Here is a 13,643-nt window from a genome sequence, read left to right as displayed (position 1 = left end):
TTTAGGCAATTTGGTACGTTTTTAATTAGGAATAGTAAATAACACACTTAAGACTAATCATCAAGACTTTATTGGACCAAAAATTACAAAACAAAATTTATAGATATTATTTGGCCTTGAGCTTTTCTCCGGCATTCATCAAACTAAACAATTTAAAGTTAAGACGTGGCTTTAAGCACCATTCAAGAGTTAGACAAACATGATTTTAATCGTTTACTGGGCCCTGAGCTTTTCCCTGGTGTACGGCAAAACCTTGTACAATTCTATCCCTTCAGCAACCCAAATGTCTCCGTTTCTTCCATCAGTCATCACGACATCGAGGGCGTCCTCGTAAATTTTCGGGTCGTACATCTTGACCTTCTTCAACTCCTGGTCAACAAGTCCCTGCAAATCGGCGATGCACTTCCAGGGTGAATCCTTCTTCATGGGCTCAGACAAGGGACTGGTTTTGCCCGCTCTGCATATACCACCGGTGAGGAAGCCCATAATACGAACGTTGGACTTGTAGAAGTAGAAATCATGGCCTATGGACCTTACGAATTGCACCAGGAAATGTTGGGAACCTGTATAGACGGGTACCGGATAGAAAGGTTGGACGCCAGCCATACTTCCAACATTAACAATGGTGCCGCCGATTCCTTTGCAGGCCTGGTTACCCATGTACTCCATACCCATGAACGTGCTCAACAGCATACCGTAGTTGTTGACGCAAATATCCCTCTCCCAGTTGTCGATGGACATGTGTCTGGCACAGTTGATGACGAAGTCCAGTTGTCCGTGATAGTAAATTATGGACTTGTAGGCTTTGCGTAACGCATCCTTGTTGGTGATGTCGATCACTTTGTACTCGACTTTGTCGCCGCCGTAAGTTTTCATTAGGTCGCATATCTGGGGCTTCTACTTTATGTAGGCAACGGCGACGATCACCATAACCTTGGCGTCGCCCTTCAAAAGCAAATGGATGAGTGGGTGCTGAAATTGTTTCCACCTCCTATCACCAATCCTCAAATATTCTCTACATGTATGCAAAACAACATACATTTTATTAGAATGATATATACTAATATTTTATAATGTTTAACTTATTTCTTTAGGCAATTTGGTACGTTTTTAATTAGGAATAGTAAATAACACACTTAAGACTAATCATCAAGACTTTATTGGACCAAAAATTACAAAACAAAATTTATAGATATTATTTGGCCTTGAGCTTTTCTCCGGCATTCATCAAACTAAACAATTTAAAGTTAAGACGTGGCTTTAAGCACCATTCAAGAGTTAGACAAACATGATTTTAATCGTTTACTGGGCCCTGAGCTTTTCCCTGGTGTACGGCAAAACCTTGTACAATTCTATCCCTTCAGCAACCCAAATGTCTCCGTTTCTTCCATCAGTCATCACGACATCGAGGGCGTCCTCGTAAATTTTCGGGTCGTACATCTTGACCTTCTTCAACTCCTGGTCAACAAGTCCCTGCAAATCGGCGATGCACTTCCAGGGTGAATCCTTCTTCATGGGCTCAGACAAGGGACTGGTTTTGCCCGCTCTGCATATACCACCGGTGAGGAAGCCCATAATACGAACGTTGGACTTGTAGAAGTAGAAATCATGGCCTATGGACCTTACGAATTGCACCAGGAAATGTTGGGAACCTGTATAGACGGGTACCGGATAGAAAGGTTGGACGCCAGCCATACTTCCAACATTAACAATGGTGCCGCCGATTCCTTTGCAGGCCTGGTTACCCATGTACTCCATACCCATGAACGTGCTCAACAGCATACCGTAGTTGTTGACGCAAATATCCCTCTCCCAGTTGTCGATGGACATGTGTCTGGCACAGTTGATGACGAAGTCCAGTTGTCCGTGATAGTAAATTATGGACTTGTAGGCTTTGCGTAACGTATCCTTGTTGGTGATGTCGACCACTTTGTACTCGACTTTGTCGCTGCCATAAGTTTTCATCAGGTCGCATATCTGGGGCTTCTGCTTTATGTCGGCGATGTCGGCGATCACCACGGCCTTGGCGCCGCTCTTCAGGAGCAAGTGGGCGAAATGGGTGCCCAAATTACCTGCACCTCCTGTCACCAATCCCACTTTGCATTTTGCAAAGCTGTTCTCGCAGGAATAGCTCCGTTTCTGGGTCGTTAACGACTTCACTAAGTTTGGCAAGGTTATACGTAAATTTGGGAACATTGTGAGGAGGTTTTGAAAATATATTTTGACATATAACTGGGATTTATTTTAGACAGTTTGATTGTTTTCTAGTCGATGTCAATTTTTGATTGAAAGAGGAATATTTCGTAGGTTACAATAGCACTTGCCATCTGTAAATGTTGATTTTAAAATAGTATGAAACCAAGGGAAAGGGTTACACTTACACCAAATAACAGGCTTCTGTTGATAACAAAGAAGTTGGCTCCTGTCAAGGTTGTTGATTTTAAAACAATTTGAGTAATAAATCTGTCAATCTACAAATTATGTGCTCATGAAAACGATTGTTGATTTTGATCTTTAAGTTACCTCTTCGCTGTACATGTTGCTGTCCACAGAGAACAGCCAAAGCAAAGCTTTCGTTCCTTCACTGTGAACTTTTGATGCTATAAGTACTACCCAAACGGTACGAATAAGTAACCAAATGAACGAGGTAAAGAAGTAAAAGTTATTTACTAACGTGGTCGTTTGACTAAAATATTTACCAATATGATATGCATCAAGGCAATTGATTAAAATCACTTACATTAAACTTTTATGGAGTTGACTAAGGATAAAGTAAATATTTGTGGTAAAAGACCATAAAATAATTAAACTGAGGGTGTCGTTAACGGTTTCAGACAAGTGACATATTTGACTGTAATTTTGCCTTAACGTGTACCACAGTAATTTCGATTTAACCTGAAAAATAAATAAAAGATAATTATAATTTATAACTTAAACAGAAGATAAAACTTTTTACACCACTATTTACCTTTTTATTAACACACTCAATAATTTTCACATTTACCGCCTTAATTCTATAAACAAGCATATAACTGATGATCATTATAAAAGCGTCTATGAAGTTCCACTGTATTACGTTGCACCAGTTTATGAACTGCAATCGATTTAAAAATTAAAATAAATATTACGTGACCCATTTCCACTCACAAAAACAAATACCCCCAACACAATTGAATAAGGAATGCGCGTGAAGATGAAGCCATAATCTTCTTTGAAGTACAGTTCAATTTTCCCCATTACTTCTTCAGCTCCATCACTCACGTCCGTGAATGTGTGGATCATTGCCAAAATGTGCTCAACTGCAGAATTATAATAACTTTATTGTTGAGTAATTCACTTAGGTGGACACGTACCTGCTGCTGCAGTTAATGAAACTACAAGAATTAAATACACTTTCTTAGTAAGTACTCCTTTGTGAGTGCAAATCTTTAAATCACCATCCAGTTGCATCCAAGCTTTATTAAATTTGGACCACTTGTGGGCCAACTTCACGAACAAAACACAAATCAACAAGCCATTAACATTGAAGAAAAAGCTGTCTAAATACAACATTGATATTTACTATTTTATTTTTCATCATTGAGGCCTTACCAAATCCATGGATGCTAAACCTATCCTCTGTCAACTTAATAAAGGACATTATGCACATGAAAATAGTTCCTGCAATAATCACGTAGCAGTAAATGATCGTCTTGGAGTACCAGGAAAACGAAATTTTTTCACTTGTATTCAACACGTTTGTTATGGGGAGGATGCCGAAAAACTGGCCGACTGTTATCACATATTTTATGTCGTCGTGGAACATAGTCTTCCTGAAATTATATTCCATAACCCGACCTCGCAATTCCTGTTCTTGCCAGTTTCAGCAGTAACGTTACCTCTAATAAAATAACCACACTATTAAGTCGTATAATGTACAATGATACTATTATAAAAACATCAAAATTGATTTTGTAATGGATGTAGATAATGAAGTGTTAAGTAAAAGTGTTCGAGTGTCGTACTACACCGGTCTGGTATATTTTGTTACACTCAAACATTAATAAATATGCAAACATCAAGATCTAGATTTTAATGTCACTATTAACTGTACATGAATAATTAAAATTATTATTCACAGGAACTTGTCACTCGGTTATGGTGTCGAGTTTTAATCAGATTTATCATTAAAAATAATTTGTGTTGTAGACATAATGGTTTTATAATATCTAAATTACTCATTGATTTCAATAGTTTTTAATGGTTTATTGTGGTTATTTAAAATTTATTTATTGTTTTAGTGGTTAGCAATTATTTTAAAACAAATTGTTGTTTTCTTGAGACTTTGTCCAATGAAGCTTAGTTGAATTGGATCAGTACAAGTTCATAAGTTATCTCTGCAGTCACCTAAAATAAGCCAAAAATATTGTGACCAATAATGTACCCCCACAGAATACATTTAAAACTTGCCCTCTTGTGATTTTGAAGAATAGAAGAGTATAGAGTCACTAATCTGAGAAAAGAATATATAATTGCTTGTTAACAATGTCTAGTTTGTTGTAGTCCTCTTGAACTTCTTTCCATAATTGTGTTGTACTTTTCTAAAATCTAAGACTTTAGTACTGTCCTTCAAAAAGTACTTACTCCCATCAGCGAGGTGAAGGCATTAAGGATGTAGAGTTTAATGACCTTTCCTTTTTCTGGCTGGAACCTCAGGGAATTGTAAATTGTCAATGTAGTTCTTTGAAACTTGCTTAAGTTTCGAGGACATAATTATACTCATGATTACGTCAATTCAATGTTTTTGCTGTGGTGTTAACAGGTTGGTGTTACCAAAAGCTTCGACCAATATCATGGTGATGATCAAGTTGATTTTTTACTGATGAGTACTTTTTGTTCACCATACATACTGATCATATTTGAGCTGCTTTTATTAAGGTCATCATGAGTAAGAAACAATTAATATAAAAGAGTGGACATAAAAAAACCATTGAGAAGTTATGTCATCAACAATAAAGGAATGTACAAAGCAGTACTTACTCAATTGATTCATAAAGAATTCAATCATCATCGCCTTGTACAAAACCATGACAGCAGACACCAATAACCCAAAGGACACAACAAACACATAAATCATTTTTACAGATATTGATTTTAATATTTTAATAGGTTTTATAATAAAACATTTTATGGTTATTTACAGTATATTTATTGTTCTAGAGGTTAACAAGAAATTACAAACAAATTGTTGAGTTTCCTTGTGACTTATATTTTTCTAACGTGGCCTGATTGAATTGTATCAGTACTAGTTCATAAGTTATTATAGCTGCAGCCACCTAAAATAATCCAAATAAATTTGGCGAATAAAATATACATAAATAATACATTTAAAACAAGTCCTCTTGTAATTTTGAAGAAGTTGTGGCCGCTTAGTGCTGCTGGATCAATGTGAATTTGCAGTACCAACCTGTGAATCTTTAACATGGACATTAGGCAATTAACAATGAAAGGAATATACTTACTTACCTCCTGGTTATAACATTCTGTAGGTGCTGAATTTAAAATCGGTATGAAAGCTTTGCATTCCTCATAAATGGCTGCTCCATAAATTGACACTGTTATGGTTCTAAGTATTACAAAACCAAAGGAGTAAAAGAAGTACAACCTTTCAATTATGGAATCCATTTGTCTAAAAACATTACGACGTAATTTAATTAATTCGTTAACAAATCAAGTACCTAAGGCTGTTGAACAGTTGAGCCAAAATGAAAGTCAAATTGCAGGAGTACGATAGAGTCACCAAGTCGGAGAAAAGAATATCTAATTGCTTGCTAACATTATCTAGTTTATTGTAGTCTTCCCGGACTTCTTTCCAAAATTGAGTTGTACCTTTCTAAAATCTAAGACTTTAGTACTGGTCTTCGGAAGGTACGCACACCCACCAGTGAAGTGAAGGCATTAAGGTTGTACAGTTTAATGACCTTTCCTTTCTCTGGAACCTCAGCGAATTGTAAACTGTCAATGTACTTCTTTAACGCCTTTGAAACTTGCCTAAACCTCGAGGACATGATTATACTCATGATTATGATGATGGTATCACCAAAGTTCCAAACGAAAGCTCCAAGCCAACTGATAATCTAAAAGTTAAACGCATGAAAACTTAAACAGGGGACGCATGTTTCAATACTTGCAAGCAGCAAAATGGCATAAACTGTGTGATAGTGGAAGTAGTGAAAGATATAATGGAACTGCTTTCTTGTGTAGTACTCCAGTCCGTTGAATTCGTTTTGGCAGTTGGAGGTGTAGATGTAATTTAACGTCGACAAAGCATGTTCGACTACAATATAGGTTATTTCAATGCTTTTGTTGTGGTGTAAGTAGATTGGTGTTACCAAAAGCTACGACCAATATTATGGTGGTGACCACGTTGATTTTCCATTTAAGATTTTTTACTGATGAATACTTCTTGTTGATCATTTCCTCCGTTTTACACAGGTTCACCATAAATACGGGCCATCTTCGAGCTATTTTGATCAAGATCACCATCAGCAAGAAGCAATTAATGTAAAAAAGTGGAGATACTAAAACAATTGATAAGGTTGTTGATAATAATATATACAGGAGCTTTTTCAAATGAATAAATGGGCACTCACTCAATTGATTGATAAAGGACCCGATCATCATGGCCTTGTGCAAAGCCGTGACGGCACACACCAACAACCCGAAGGACACGACGAACGTATAAATCATCTTTACAGAGACCCATTCCGATTTCAACTTATCCGGGAACTTGCTCCACAGATTGTTCACCGGAAAACTTCCGACGAACATCATCACCGTCAATATTGGCCTCAGACATTCTTGCGAACTGTAGAATTGCGTGTCGGCACCGGAGGCCGACCGCTTCGTCCTTTTTTTGTCGAACATTTTATAGACTGGTGGCGGTTGTTTTAATATCAATAAACGCTTTGTTTGTTCGCGTATTGAAATGACGCGAGTACGGTATTCAAACATTGAACAAAAGTTAACTTGAATAATGGACGCTAAATCAATTTTAATAACCTCACTGTCACCATAATTGAGATTTGTTATATTTGCCATCCACTAATTCATTAATTGGGTTTTAAAGGGCCCACGCAACACTTATCGCATCGATTTCCGATTACGTGACACTTACCGAGCTGGTTCATTAGGGATCCGATGGTAATGCTTTTGTAGGCCGACATGACGGCACAGAAGAAGAACGCGACGGACATGGTGAGGGTGAAGCCGGTCTTCCAGGAGAACAGGACGAAGGTCAATTTGGCGGGGTCGTGGCTGCGTACGTTGTACAAGGGGGTACCACCGCAGCATTGCAGGAACGTTAGGGCGTCCGTGAGGCACACCTGTGCCGTCTCTATACTTTTACTCATGTTTTTTTGGACTAGAAACTGTAATTGCTTTGTTTATAACTTTGCCAAATTGCAACGAAGTAATTACTTTATTTACCAGGAAACTTTTTGTCATGTACCACTTTCCACAAAGACCGGGAACATAACTAGGTTAAATTGATGTGTGATAAGACTAAACATATTTGTGTTTTTAAAAACATTACCGAAATAAAAAAATATTTTGAATTCGTTATGGATTTATTGATATCTTTATATCTAATGTGTCAATCAAGTGTCGGACAATTTGTTTTTTCATTGCTCTACGTAATTTGTAAATACGGCTTGTAAAAACTACAAAACAGGATATTCAAAAATAAAACACGATGGAAAATCAATTGCTGGTTGCTATTTCTGATGAGGCTCTGTCGAATTGGATTAACACTAATTCATATGTTACTATTGCTCCTGCCATCTAAAAAAACAACCATTATCCTTGTATATATAAAAGATATGTATTATATAATTACTTGTAATAAAAGGCTTCTGGTAATTTTAAACATTTTGTGGCCAGTTAGAGCAACATTATCAGCATTAATTTGGTTGATCAATCTTTCAATCTACAATGAAACTAGTAAATTTAAAGTATTGACAAAATATAACGAGTTACTTCTAAATTATAAGCATCAGACGGTACTGATAGCAACACCTCAAGTGGACCTTTGCTTTCATCATTTATCCAAGCACCAAATAAGGACACTGACAATAACTTCAAAATTATGTAGCCAAAGGAAAATGTGAAATAGATTTTATCCACTGGATGTGGAATGTTTCTGAAATTATTGAGTTAAATTAAAAATTAATGAGATTTAGGCCACCTTACTCGATGCTATGGTACAGTTGTACCAGAATCAAGAACAAATTGACAGAAAAAGACAGTAGAATGATGTAAGAAAGTTGTTCATCTACTTCTAAGCAAAGTTCACAGAGTCTGTCGTAGTCTTCTCTGATTTCTTTCCAAAAACAGTGAGATTTGTTCTAAAAATTGTGTTTAATTCATTTAAATCTTTCAGCTTGTGGCAACTTACCTTATCTTTGAACTTCATTCTGTCGGTTACTTGGCGAAATCTTAGAGCTAAAGATGTGCTGATCAACATCAAGAATATGTCGTTTACAGCCCATGTAACAGTACCACATAAGTTTACAATCTAAAATTAGATGTTCAATTTAATCATAATAATTCTCATTTGAGAGAATTATATACCGTTTAAAAGAAAAATTGTCCCAAATAAGATTTATTTGAAGTTTTTATAACATATTTTATCATTTTGTAGCTTAAAGTTTTTTTTATGTACATTCTATGTTACTTTCAACATTTTTTATTTATTTAAAACATATTTTTATTTAAAATGGCGTATTCAGGAGCTGCAATTGGTTATGAGTTCAAAAGTTAGGTTAGGTTATATGTATTGTGTTTGGAGAAGCTGCTCTAAATGACACAAATCGCAGGATATTCATTTTGTTTACTTATAAGTGGAAATGAAAGCATTGAAGATATCAAGGCCATCCTGAGATTAATATCGATGAAAAAATTGAGCAATATTTCGAGTAATATGTTTGAAAATTTCATCAAAAAGTTTGGCAAAATGGAAAGATTAACACAATCCTGATTTATTACTTCAAAACTTAGGTTAGGTTATATGTGTTGTTTTTGGAGAAGCTGATGTAAGTGACATAACTCATAGAATATTGATTTTGTTTACTTAAAAGTGGAAATGAAAGCATTGAAGATGTCAAGGTAATCATAGATTAATATCAATGAAGAAATTAATCAATATCTCATCAAAAAGTTTGGCAAAATGGGTAGATCAAGACAATACTGTTCGGTCCGGACAGAATTTTGGACTTTTTTGATGACTTTGATCAATATAAATTATTTATTGGTCAAGTTCATGAAAATCTTATTAAAAGACGAGCATCAGTCAACAGAAGAAACGTTCTGCTTCTACATGAGAATGCAAGACCACAAGTAGCATTAGAAGCTCAAAGGAAGCTTCAAATTGGAAGAGTCAAAACTGAGGTTTTCTTCACTTTCAAGAACCCATATTTTTTTTCTCTCATATTTGTAGAATGTTATGTTTATGATAGTGAATTTTTGTTGAATAAAAAATGTTTTAAAGGGAGTTACTTTTTTCGGTATTTAATATAATATATGCAATCAAAACCAATAATCAAAATTTAAGCATTATTAAAGTACGAAAACAATAAGTTCAACTTGAGTTTTCCCTTTACTTACAGAGATAAAAAATCCGAAGGTAACGGAAAATGGAATAATTTCAAACAAACGATGAAACGATAGTACGAAATAGTCTTCAATCGTACTATTTTTCCCACAAACTTTGAACGTTACAACCATATTATGTGTAAGACTCAATAAATGTTCAACTAAAAATAAGCTACACTCAAAAAATGGGGTTTAAATAGATATAAAAGGATATAAATAAAATCTCACATCCTCTCCCTACACCATCATACCAATTCCTATAATCCCATACGTGATTGCAATTTTTTTAACGTACTGGTCCAAATTTCTGGGGTAGCCATAAGCAACCTCCATCGCTTCATCCACACTGCACCATTTCCTCATCAATTTAGGCCAGACTCGTGACAGTTTGAAGAACAATATCACCGACACGAGGCCTTGTAGGTAGAAAAACTCCACAACTACGTGATCATTATTTGTTCGTGTTATTAAAATTGAAGTTCAGCATACTTACCTACATATCCTATATTGTAAGACACCTGAAAACCAACACCAATACAAATCCCCGTGATAACAAGAAAAGCAATGATCCAAAGTACGGAGAATAGAGTCCTCCAGCTTTTAAGAACGAATCTCATTTTATCCGCATCATCGATATTATACAGGGGTAAAATTCCAATGCGTTGTAAGAATGCCATGAAAGGCATTAATGCGTGACATATGTTTTCATTCTTAATTGGTTTAACTTTCATTTTTGGAAACTTTGCTCTAACATAGTTCATTTTGGATTGCCCAGAAATCCTGGATGTGTATTTTTTTCTGACACATAAATTATTGCCTAAATGGTCTAATAATTGGGTGTATTCGATATTTGTTTGTTGGGTAGGTACTTAAATAATTTAAGTGAGTGGTAATCGATCAGTTTGTATCAAGATTAAATCCATTAGCAACTCAAAAACATCAGCAATTATTATAGCTAATTTTTCTACAGCACTTAAATTCTGTATGTGTTGATTTTTTCAAACTAAAGAATAACTTTTCCATAATGTTCATGTATAGAGGATTGTGAGGGATGTGAGAAGATGTTGGAAACAGTTAAAGTAATCTTGGTCAATTCTATTTTGAAGAGTTCTAATGAGAAGAGGTTCCACAATTTCCTGAATCTATCACTGGATGATCTAATTATCTCTATTGACAATACAATTCCAATTGTTAGATGGATTTTTGACAGGTACCCGACCATCATCCATGACCAAATAAAATTGGGACTCATCACTGAGGTCGTCTTCATTATATTTCACGTTCTAAGGCACCATTTCAAACTTTGATGACAATATAAGAGGAAGCACAAGTTGGGGACTCTTATTAGTTTAACTTAAAGTTTTATTATTTTTTATACGTTTAAACTGTTTTTTTATATCTTGACTATAATATAAGTGATATTTCCCTAAGGATAATATTGATATGGATTTATATAAAAAAATTACATATTTTGTTTACTTGAATTAATTTTTTATTTGCCACTTTCTACAGCCAGGAACATAACTAGGTTACTGTGCTAAAGCTAAACAAGTTCGTTTTTTTAACTGCTTTTAAAAACTACAAATAAAAACAATATTTTGAATATATTATAGATTTATTGATATCTTTACATCTAGTGTGTCAATTAAGTGTCGCACAATAATGTTTTATTTTGTAAATATGGCCTATAAAAACTACAAAACAGGATATTCAAAAAATAAAATGCTAAAGAAACTTAATTATGGTTTTCTATCTCTTCTGAGGCGTTATCGAATTGGATTAGCACCAACTCATAGGTAACGATTGCTCCTGCCATCTAAAAAAACTGTAATTTAATATTACTGTTCTACAAAAGTTTAAATATATTATAGATAGTTGAAATTTATAGATATAATTTGTAATTGAAAAGAGTTTTTGTTTATGTCTTCCATGGTTTTGTATCACATTGCCTTGGAAGATTTGAGCAAAAACACTCCTCAAGTAATGGACATACTTGTAGAATTAGGCTTCTAGTAATCTTGAACATTTTGTTTCCAGTTAGAGCAACATTATCAGCACTTATTTGATTTATCAACCTTTCAATCTAGAATGGAAGAAATATATTCAAGTAATTATGAGATGTGAACATATTACTTCTATATTGTAAACTTCAGAGGAAACCGATACTAGCACATCAAGTGGAGATTTGCTTTCATCATTTATCCAAGCACCAAATAAGGATACTGACACCAACTTTAAAATTGTGTAGGAAAAAGAGTATATGAAATAGATTTTTTCCACTGGATGTGGAATATTTCTGAAATTAATGTGTTAAATAGAAAATCCAGGAGTTTCTTGTAACCTTACTCAATGCTATGGTACAACTGTATCAGGATAAAGAATAAATTAACAGAAAACGACAGTAAAATTATGTAGGAAAGATGACGGTCCACTTCTCTGCAAAGCTCACACAGTCGGTCATAGTCTTCTCTGACTTCTTTCCAAAAACTATTAAATGTACTCTAAAAATTACGTCAACTTATTTAGATCTTCCACATATGCCACACTTGCCTTGTCTTTGTACTTCATTCTGTCTGCTACTTGACGAAATCTCAAAGCTAACGAAGTGCTGATGAGCATCAAAAATATGTCATTCACAGCCCAAGTGATGGTACCGTACAAGTTCACAATCTAAAATTACCAAGGTACTACTTAGTAGTAATAGTAAATTACTACTTGGTTACTTACATAAATGTAAGCACCAAACATATTGTGATATTGAAAAACGTTAAAGAAATTCGGAAACATTTGATCGAAATAGTCTTTAAACGTGAAGTACTCTCCGTAAATTTGAAACGACGAAACGCAATTGTGTCCCACACTTAACAAATGCTCAACTAAAACAAGGCAACTTTTGTAAATTTATTTACGCACAAAATTTTAACAAAAATAGTGCAAAAAACTCAAAAACATTAAATCCCAACGAAGCACTCTGTTGTGTCGATGGTACTGCCAACAAACCCTTACTGTTTCCTGTCCAGACGGAGTCCAGTAAGAAAGCTACAACGCACAACAACTCTCCTTTACTTACGGTGATGAAAAATCCAAAGGAGCTGGAAAATGGCATGATTTGAAATAAACGGGGGAATGATTGGGCGTAATAGTCTTCGAATGTACTATGGTTTCCATGAAGATCAAAGGTTGCAATTACGTTACGTGCCAAGCTCAATGAATGTTCAACTAAAAATTCAATAGACTTAAAACCAGTCATTTCCATGGAGGATATGAAATTTGGACGTGCCAAGTCAGACAATATCCATAAAGCTTCGTACCAAGTCCGATAATTCCATAAATAACCGTGATCCTTTTGATGTACTTGTCAAGGTTGTTGGGGTAGCCGTAGGCTACATCCATTGCTTTATCAACGCTACACCACTTCCTCATCAACTTGGGCCAACTTTGTGACAGTCTGAAGTAGAGGATCACCGACACGAGACCTTGTATGTAGAAGAACTCCACAACTGCACACAGTTAATGTTTATTCATGTTGTTGTTAATAAAATCAATGTACGTACCTAGAAATTGCAGGTTGTAAGAAACCTGAAATCCCACAGCAATAAAAATCAATGTTGTAACAACGAATGCCAATATCCAAACTAAGGAGAAAAGGGTCCTCCAGCTCTTCAATACAAATTTCATTTTATCCACATCCTTGATGTTATACAAGGGTAGAATTCCAACACACTGCAAAAAAGTGGTGAATGGCCCTAATCCCTTACAAATATTATCCTTCTTGATCTTCCTAACTTTGACTTTTAAAGACCTCGCAGCAATATAGTCCATTTTGGATTATCAAGTGCGATAGTATCACGTACATAAATTGTTTTCCAACATATAAATTGTTCCTTAAATAGTATAATAATTGGGCGCATTCAATATTTGTTTGTTGAGTAGGTGCTTAATAATTTAAGTGAACAGTAATCGATCAGTTTGTATCAAGATTAAATCCATTAGCAGCTCAAAAACATCAATTG

General features: G+C 35.0%; 3 protein-coding genes and 1 pseudogene across 3 annotated transcripts; all 4 read right to left on the bottom strand.

Annotated features, from left to right (window-relative positions):
• Nucleotides 1-213: 213 nt before the first annotated feature.
• LOC109600283 (15-hydroxyprostaglandin dehydrogenase [NAD(+)]-like) lies at nt 214-876 on the bottom strand. Its single transcript, XM_020016413.2, has one exon. It carries the CDS (start codon nt 874-876, stop codon nt 214-216), a length of 663 nt encoding a protein of 220 aa, XP_019871972.1.
• A 267-nt stretch (nt 877-1,143) lies between these two features.
• LOC109600311 (15-hydroxyprostaglandin dehydrogenase [NAD(+)]-like) lies at nt 1,144-2,459 on the bottom strand. The gene is made up of 2 exons (XM_020016450.2): nt 2,382-2,459; nt 1,144-2,327 (listed from the first exon to the last, which is right to left on the bottom strand). Exon 2 carries the CDS (start codon nt 2,194-2,196, stop codon nt 1,303-1,305), a length of 894 nt encoding a protein of 297 aa, XP_019872009.2. The 5' UTR covers nt 2,197-2,327; nt 2,382-2,459; the 3' UTR covers nt 1,144-1,302.
• On the bottom strand, nt 2,265-3,805 carry LOC109600282 (uncharacterized). The gene is made up of 4 exons (XM_049966435.1): nt 3,592-3,805; nt 3,354-3,539; nt 3,148-3,299; nt 2,265-2,327 (listed from the first exon to the last, which is right to left on the bottom strand). Exons 1-4 carry the CDS (start codon nt 3,803-3,805, stop codon nt 2,265-2,267), a joined length of 615 nt encoding a protein of 204 aa, XP_049822392.1.
• A 1,408-nt stretch (nt 3,806-5,213) lies between these two features.
• LOC109600281 (gustatory receptor for sugar taste 64e-like) lies at nt 5,214-7,391 on the bottom strand (annotated as a pseudogene).
• Between the last annotated feature and the right edge of the window lie 6,252 nt (nt 7,392-13,643).

This window comes from Aethina tumida, chromosome 4 (assembly GCF_024364675.1).
Source record: "Aethina tumida isolate Nest 87 chromosome 4, icAetTumi1.1, whole genome shotgun sequence".
Classification (NCBI taxonomy): domain Eukaryota; kingdom Metazoa; phylum Arthropoda; class Insecta; order Coleoptera; family Nitidulidae; genus Aethina; species Aethina tumida.
The sequence above is the reverse complement of the archived record's forward strand: the minus strand, read 5'-3'. Positions and strand labels throughout refer to the sequence as shown.